The 8,426-nt window shown below is 54.6% G+C and overlaps 1 protein-coding gene across 1 annotated transcript; it reads right to left on the bottom strand.

The window, feature by feature from the left end:
• Positions 1-1,926: 1,926 nt before the first annotated feature.
• MRM1 (mitochondrial rRNA methyltransferase 1) lies at positions 1,927-8,392 on the bottom strand. The gene is made up of 5 exons (XM_053995999.1): positions 7,543-8,392; positions 6,782-6,875; positions 6,131-6,251; positions 2,626-2,745; positions 1,927-2,482 (listed from the first exon to the last, which is right to left on the bottom strand). The coding sequence occupies exons 1-5, from the start codon at positions 8,214-8,216 to the stop codon at positions 2,433-2,435; spliced, it is 1,059 nt and encodes a 352-aa protein (XP_053851974.1). The 5' UTR covers positions 8,217-8,392; the 3' UTR covers positions 1,927-2,432.
• Positions 8,393-8,426: the final 34 nt, after the last annotated feature.

Below are 8,426 nucleotides of genomic sequence, written 5' to 3'. Positions count from 1 at the left end.
TATGTACAAACAGAAGTAATCAGGAAACGTGTTTTGATCTTGCTGATGTACACAAAAAGTGACAATTAATGTCCCCCTTTATGATATAAAGCTGGGAGTTTTTTACAGTTACATTACAGGGATTATTATAGTCAAGCTTAAGGCTAAAAATAATGAAAGACTATAAAAACTACATTTTAACATTTAAAAATATCCAGGAAATTAACTGGAGAAGCAGGCAATGATCCAATTAATGGATTGCATTTATTAGATCAGGGGCAAATGGCACAGCACAAAGCTCCAGCACCAAAGGTAGGACAGTGCAGAGGTCCCCATGCTCCTCAGAGTCTCAGGATGGGGCTGGGGCAGGAGGACAAAGCATCAGCTCCATCCAAAAGTCACTGCAGGTGGATCCCAGTGGGAAAAAACGGGGCTAAAACTTATCACAGAGGGAAATGGGGTCAGTGGGAACAGCAGAGCATCCAGAGTGGGATTCAGTGCCCTCACAAGCAGCAAAGTCCGAGCTGCAGCCTGAGTTATGCACTCAAATCCTGAAATTCAAGCTCAAATGCACTCAAATCCTGAAATTCAAGCCCAAAAAGCCTTGTCTGATGCTCCAGTGCCAAATCAAGGTGCTCCATGGATACAGGACTGGGGAATTCACAGGAGAGTGCTGATGGCTGCTGGGCTGATGGCCAAGCAGGAGCTTCTCCTCTCACTCCAGTGGACACAGAGGTTCCAAAGGTTTTTGGGAGCCTTCCAGAAGTAAAGGAGCTGCTGCAGGGTTCCTCAGCTGCCTCCTCGTTAGAGGGGCTGAGCAGATGGCCAAGCACAGCCTGACAGAGCCCAGCTTCCCCAGCCCCACAAAGCCAGGAAGTGCTGAGACAAACTGAGAAAAATAGAAACGAAAAGGGAGAAACAGCAGTTCCTATGAGATGGGAAATAAATATACTTACCTGTAGGTGAATGAAGAAATGGCTTTACCCTGATCCCTGCTGCTCCAGAGGAAGGATTCAGCTAGCCAAGAGCTGAATCCTGGAATCTTTTCTCTGGAAAATGAGCAAATCTGAGCCACGGGCACCCTCTGCTGGGGCACCCTCAGCTGCTGAGCAGCTCCACAGGGCTGCCAGAGGCCTCTGGGCCTGCAGCCTTTTCCTCTCAGCTTTAAACCAGAAAAAGGGGCAAATTCAGCCCCCTAAATGCACCAGGCTCTCAGCCCACAGGGCACCAGCTCAGGGTTCTTCAGCTCCCTGTGGATTTGGGTAACACAGCCCTGTTTGTACGATGGTGTCGTTTCAGAGGCATTTGGGATTTGTCCTTTTCCTCAGGACACGTCCCCACCCCAGGCACCCTCCTCTCCATCACAGCCACAGAAAGGAGCCCTGGACACCTTTCAGGAGCTCCATGCCCTGTCCCACATCCCAGGCACCTGGAGTGTCCCCAGTGCCACCAGCCAGACCCTCCCAGGGACACACAGGGAATACCTCCACACCCAAAGACCAAGGTTTACAGACTTCATTTAGCTCAAAGATAAGTCCCAATTAGTCACCCAGAGTGATTTACTTATTCATTTGGAGTGGGGAGGGGGCAGACTGAACAGAATTGTTTGAAATTATCCCTAAAGGGCACTGTAAATTAAGTGTTAATGAGGAACCCTATGCAAAGGGCCACGGTAGCTAAATAAAATAATTAAGGTGCTAAGTGATAACATTCTTTTGGCTCTCAATAATTTAGCCAGCCTGGCTTTTCAAGCAGGATAGCTGCAAATGAAGCCACCCCAGTGCCACCAGCAGGATAGTGGGGCACCTCAGCCTCCAGTAGGATCAGCCCAGCTTGGAAAGGAAACCTCCCCAGAAGTAAACGAGCTCTAGATCCCTCTTCCCACCTGAAGGACTAATTACACCCTGGATTTATATGACACAAAATGGATTAATCTGAGTCTACAACCAATCTTTACAAAAGCTTTATTTCCACAGGCTGCATTTTCCCCCCATTCCAGCTGTTTGCCAGCCCTTGGCAGGGCTGCACACCTAGTTTACAATCAAATACAGAAAAACCAGCTCCAGTGGTTCCCAAGCACAGCTGGCACTCAGCAGCTGCTGCCCAGGGCGAGGGCACAGGGCACTTTCAGTGGCACTTTCACCCACAGCCCAAACTGCCCCCACGGTGCAAGTGATGCACAAAGTCCCCAGTGCACAGGTGCTGGCAGCCATCCCTGGGTGTTTTCCTGCCACAACTGGCTGCTCCCAGACCTGCCTGCCTTCCCACAGCTGCTGCTCCCAAGGTGTTACCTACGACATCAGGTGTCTGCCTTTGGTGTTAAGTCAGGGATCTGGTGGCTTCTGCAGCAGCCAAAATGCAGCTCAGGTCACCAGGGCTCACCCTGGAGCTCACAGTGATGGTGGAGACCCTGGGAAGAGCATTTCCATATCCTCCACCAGATAAAGATTATTTCAATCTCCATGCCTCCGTTTCTGGCTGCAGATGGAGTGCAGGAGGATACCTGTAGGAAAGCAAAAATAAATAAATATGAAGGGATTTTTTTTTTTTTTTCAAACCACAAGCAAATAGTCCAGCAGGCCTGGATGCTTGATTGTTAAATGCAGAAGGTGGGGTTTGGTGCCTGGTGCCCAGGACTGCTCTCACCTGCAGCCACAGAGACGTTGAGGGAGTCGAGGCCGGGGTGCAGCGCCCTGCCGGGGGGGATGGCCAGCATCCGCTGGCACTGCAGCTGAGTCTCCAGGGAAAGTCCCTCCCCTTCACTGCCTGCAGGACAGAGACACTGCTCAGCTCAGCTCCCTGCACTGCCAGCTCCTTTCCCCTCCTCGGTGCTTGTTCATGCTCTGTGTCTCTGACACTCTCCCCCTAAGCTCAGCCACCTCACCAGCTCCCACACAGCAACTGAGCCACCAGAGGGGAGCCAGGCACCTTCCTCCCTTCCCTCCCTTCCCTCCCTCGATCTGTTCCCCAGCATCTGAAGTGGTTTTGAGGAATATCCATGCAATGCAGCTGCCCAGAGATCCCACGGGGAGCAGCCACTGTGCCAGCAGAGAGCTCCCTGTGGGCACAGGCTGCTGGCACTGGGACAAGGCAGGCAAGGGGCCACAGGCCAGCTCTGGTCCAGCAAATCCCACATCCCTGTTGGCAGTGACAGCTCCAGCCTTCCCAGCACACACACACACACACACCCCCACCACAGCCTGGGTGCAACTTGTGCATGCAGACAGTTTAACCAGAGGCTTCAATTGATTAGTTGTTAAACCAGGCAGCAGCCCTGATATGTTTGGGCTGATACACTGGTGAAACAGAGTTGAAATCTATCCCAGGTCATTAGTAGTTGTTTGACTCACACTGTCACAAAGGGAAATGGAAAGGGAGAGGCTTTAAACAATGCTGTGTGCAGACAGGTGAAAATGCAGAGGGCCACGGACCTCCCAGCCCGCCTGGCTCCCCAAAGAATTCTTCCACATTGTTATTTAGAGGCAGCTCCAGGGCTGCAAGGATGGCCAGCTCGTCCCAAACACCTCTGGCAAGCAGGCCCAGCATGTGGCACCCCTCCAATAGCCATGCCCTGACCCGGCTGAGCCCCACACCAGTGTGGGATGGCACTGCCAGGGCACCCTGATCCCTCTGACCACACAGGGATGGGAAGTGCCATCATTCCCAGATGGTTTTTTTTTCCCCCTCATGTTTTACTGGGCTGTACTTTGGGTGAGGAAGAGGATGCTTTGGGTAATGCATCCTGCATCACCTTCCCAGATGAAATCAGTCATGGCAAAAGCCCTTTGGCTGGGGTCAGTGAGCCTTCAGAAGCCCCTGACCCCATCCTGACCAATCTTTCCCTCCTGCTGTAAGCCAGCAGTGCACACAAGGCCTGGGGGAGTTATCCAAGGTCACAGGGTGACACCAGGAATCAAAGCCAGGCCTCCCATGGCCCTGCCTGTCTCCTCAGCACTACTCCAGGGATGCTTAAGAAACCCAGAAATAGTATCCTGGAAAAGTTTTACACCTTACAGTGGTGTTTGCCTCCTGAGCCTCTCAATCCACACTCCCACAGGACTCTCCAACTGGGACAGCAGCAATGGCTCCTGGAGAAATCCTCTCCTGCCCCTGACAAGGGTCTTACAATTCCCAATAAAGGCACCGATTTTGCCTCCAGCTTTTACAAAGCTTTTTATGGCCCTGGCTGCTTAAAATAATTAGGAGAGATAAATTCAGGGCGAAAAGACTCGCACAGTGTGACACAAGGGAGGGAGTATTGACTGAATCAGATTAAATCCTCCTTTAGACTGGTGAACAAAACACTTCCCACTTCAGATCTTTAACTTCCACCTCTCAGCTTTGTCCCTCACTGACAGAGCTCAAAGACCAGAGCTTGGAGAAATGACAAAACACATTTCCTGCCCCATTTACAATTAACACCACTCACAATTGCAGTTTCCAGTGCAGGAAATTCAGATCCAGCAGCAGAAAAATATGCAAAATGAGCATCTCCATAAAACCAGCTCTATGAAGAGCCTTAAACCCCAAGCTAAAGGCTGAAGGTCTAAGAAGAATAAATTACCCAGAAACTCTTCTTACTCAGCCATCTAAGTGCTCCCAATCTGTTCCTGTGTGCACCAGGCTCCCAGTCTGAGCTGTCTGTCGCCTCCAGCAATGACTCCAGTGCAGACAACATTAAGCTGGACTGTCCAAATCACTCTCTGCCAAGCCAGCGAGGATGCCAGGAGGGGGAACTGGAAGCCTGCAAATGCTTAACTTACAAGACAATCTGTGTGGTGCCAGGGAGCTCAATCCCAGGCTGAATTATCTCTGCTGCTCCCTGCAGCTGCAGGAATGCTCCATATTCACATCCAGGACGTTTCTCCCAACAAGCCCAGCATCAGACGACCGTAATGTTCAATTTTCTTTTCAGCCAAGAGTTAGTGCTCAGCAGAGAGTTGAAATCATTACTGCTGCAAGGTCCGGGAGCTCTCCTCATGCATCTACCAATCAGCCTCCAATCTCCCCTGACAAAAGGATATTTGGACTTTTTCCTGGAGAAATCTCTCATAACTCAAGGTAACGACACTGCTGCCGCTCCCAGCCCCTGCCTCTCTCCGGGTGCTGTCGCCGTTTGTGGGATGCATTTCTTTGTGGGCAATCAGCAGAGCTGCCAGCCTCCCTGCTCCCCCTGGAATACAGCTCCACACATCTTGTAGAGATGCCAGATTTGCAGCGTTGTCTTGTCAGTGTTTCCAGGAGTTCAATAAACATTTTAATTAAAGGAATATCCTCCGAGCCAAGCCAGCCCCAGCACGGGGCAGGATTACAGCCCCTCCCTGGCTCGTGGCCAGCAGGACTCTACTTCCAAGTGTAAAAGCTCCAGCCAGCTCCTGTGCCAGGTGACATGGAGTGGGGGACATGGCACGGCCACACACAGGTGCCTGGAGCTGCATTCCTGGGGGAATTTCTTTCTCCAGCTGCCACAAAGCTGCTACTCCCCTTCCCTTCACCTTCTGGGAGGCTGCACAAGTCCAAACTGTGCTTACAAAAGGTGAGAGTGGGCAGAATTCCCTGCAGGAATTGCCCAGTTCAGGTGCTCAGGGAAGTGGCAGCCACTGCTCCAACAGGGAGGAGATTCCTCTGCTCCTGCTCCACAGCCAGCACCTCCTGCCCTCTCCCAGGTGTGCCCTGGCTGCTCTCAGGGGTGGCTGCAAAGCCCAGCTTTGCATCCAGACCACCCCCAGCAACAGCCCCTCGTGGTTCTTCCCAGACCAGACATTCCTGGTTTCGAAGGAGAAATGTGGCACAGCTCCCCCCGAGCAGCTCTGTGCATGAACAGCAAGCACCTCCAGGGCTCTCCTCCACAGAAAATCCAAATCTGGGGCCCCAGCACAGATCAGAACACAGAGCACAATGCAAACAGCACTCTGCAACTGCCCTGGCACCAAAACTGCCACCCAGACCCTCCACAGCTGCTGAACTCTGAGTGCACCCACAAACTGCTCCTGCTGGGAGCCCCCTCAGCTCCCCCCGTTCCTCCCAGTCCCTGCTTCGTTCACAGCCACATCATTCCATGGCTCCCTCTCAGCTTTTCTTTTCCAGACCTGCAACAATCCCTGGAGTGAAGCATCCCCCACCCAGCCCTCAGCTCTGGAAATGGAAATACCTATCACTACAATAAGGGGTTTGTCCCACTGGAATTGCGAGCAGCTGATGACAGGAACATCTTCCACATCCTCAGGCCTGCTGACTGTTCCCACCACTTCCCAGCCTTCTGCACTTTTAGCCTAGAAAATGGAAAGAAATCAAGAATTGCCAAATACTCAAGCTTAAAAAGAAATCATGTATGCAAGCACTCTTCTTTTTTTTTTTTTACATTTTCAGTTAAACTGTCTAGGATTTTTTTTTGGCACGCCTTAAATTTTTACCTGCAAAGGGCTCCCTCTCACACCTCATTGCATAGGGAAAATGTAAGAAGATTCCCAGCAGCTCCCCCCAGCCCTGGTTTCTCCTCTTTTCCTTGCTCCAAAGGCTGCCCAATGCTGCCATCGTGTGCCTGGGCCCCGGGGATGCTGCTCTGCCACACATCCCGAGGAGAAGGGAGACAAACCCTGGCATCCTCAGAGTAGCAGGATTATCCTGGTACTTCCAGAAAAAACAGCCACCCTCTCCCCTACCCGATGGAATGGGGCTGGGGTGTCCCAGCACAGACACTGCAAATAACTCAGGGCTCCCCCTGTGCCTCCCCTCTGTGGCATACCTGCGGTGTTTGAGTTTTCCTGAAAAAAGGAAAAAATATGAAAGAGGCTCACTGTACCTTCAGAAAGCCCTGCAGGTCATCCGTGCTGTACACATCGAAGACCTCCATGGCTCCAGCGCTGGCTTTGCTCACTATGGGAGTCAAGGGGCAGCTGCAAGGGGAAAAGAATGGAACAGTGTCACACGGGAGGAAATGCAGGTGAATTTTTAGATCCCACTCACTATACAGATGTGTTTTCCTATGGAGAATAGGAGGGCTCAGGGACTGACCCAGAAAACAGGTCACAACTGGGACAACAGAACAGGTTAAAACAAGGAGAGTCCAGGGAGAGCCTGGAATCCCACATCCCAAATCCTGCTCTACACAGATCAGCCCCAGAAATCTCTTGAAACAACAGGAGAGTGATGCAGGCTGGAAACCTGTCTGGGAGGAAAAGGGGGGCTGGAGGAGCCTGTACCTGTTGCTGTGGCTCATACCTTTTGCTGTGGCTCATACTTTTTGCTGTGGCCTGTACCTGTTGCTGTGGCCTGTACCTTTTGCTGTGGCTCATACTTTTTGCTGTGGCCCGTACCTTTTGCTGTGGCCCCTACCTGTTGCTGTGGCTCGTACCTGTTGCTGTGGCCTCTACCTTTTGCTATGGCTCATACCTGTTGCTGTGGCCCGTACCTGTTGCTGTGGCCTGTACCTTTTGCTATGGCCCATACCTTTTGCTGTGGCTCATACTTTTTGCTGTGGCCCGTACCTGTTGCTGTGGCCCCTACCTTTTGCTGCGGCTCATACTTTTTGCTGTGGCCCCTACCTTTTGCTGTGGCCCGTACCTGTTGCTGTGGGTCGCCACCACTCTGTCCACCCCGAGGAAGTACGCGGAGCGCAGCAGAGCCCCCAGGTTCATGGGATCCTGGATGTGCTCCAGCACCAGCCACAGCAGCTGCCGGCCCCCGCTCTCTCCGTGCCCCAGCCGCGGCTCCTCAGCCTCCCGCAGGCTCTTGAAGGGCAGCGGGGCGGCCTCCAGACACACTCCCTGGTGGGGCCGGCCCCGGCACAGCGAGTCCAGCGCCCGGCCCGGGACGTGCAGCACCGGCACCCCGCGGGCCGCGGCCTGCAGGGCGAGCTCGGCCCTCACGGGCCGCCCGGCGCCGCCGCGCTGCTCCTTCAGGAACAGCCGGAACATGGCTCTCCGCGCCCGGGCCAGCGCCAGCCGGCACGGGGCCACCCCGAACAGGATCTCGGAGCCTCTGGTCCTCTCCAGCGCCAGCGGCTTTCGCTCCGGCCCCTTCCCCGTGCCGGCCCGCGGCAAGTCCTGCTGTGCCCGCCACAGCTCCCGCCCGGTCCGCGACCCCCGCCCGGCCCCCGCGCCCTGCGGGAGGGATGCGGGGGGATCGCGGCCTCGCGGCGCCCCTTGCTCAGCCCCGCGGCTGGAGCGGAACCGGAGCCCGCCCCGGCACAGCCGCAGGGCCCGCTGGCACAGGCGGGGCAGCAGCGCCCGCTCCATGGCGGGGAGTCCCTGTCCGCGGGGCCGGGCCAGCCCCGGCCGGGCAGGCGTGAGGGGGGGAAAAAACAGCGAGCCCCGCTCCGCAGCCGGGGCCCGGACAGGGCACGGACAAGGCACGGACAGGGCACGGACAGGGCCCGGCGGGGCACCGGGAGCCGCGGGCACGCGCGCGGAGCCCGCCCCGGTACCGGCGGCCCCGCCCCGCGCGGC

Source organism: Vidua macroura, chromosome 20, assembly GCF_024509145.1.
Source record: "Vidua macroura isolate BioBank_ID:100142 chromosome 20, ASM2450914v1, whole genome shotgun sequence".
NCBI classification, from domain to species: domain Eukaryota; kingdom Metazoa; phylum Chordata; class Aves; order Passeriformes; family Viduidae; genus Vidua; species Vidua macroura.
The sequence above is the reverse complement of the archived record's forward strand: the minus strand, read 5'-3'. Positions and strand labels throughout refer to the sequence as shown.

Coding starts and splice junctions, on each gene's coding strand:
- MRM1 (XM_053995999.1), bottom strand. CDS start 8,216: ATGGAGCGGGCGCTGCTGCCCCGCCTGTGCCAGCGGGCCCTGCGGCTG. Junction 6,876..7,542: donor GTGGCGACCCACAGCAACAG/GTACGGGCCACA, acceptor TTCCCCTTGCAG/CTGCCCCTTGACTCCCATAG. Junction 2,746..6,130: donor ACCCCTTATTGTAGTGATAG/GTATTTCCATTT, acceptor TCTGTCCTGCAG/GCAGTGAAGGGGAGGGACTT.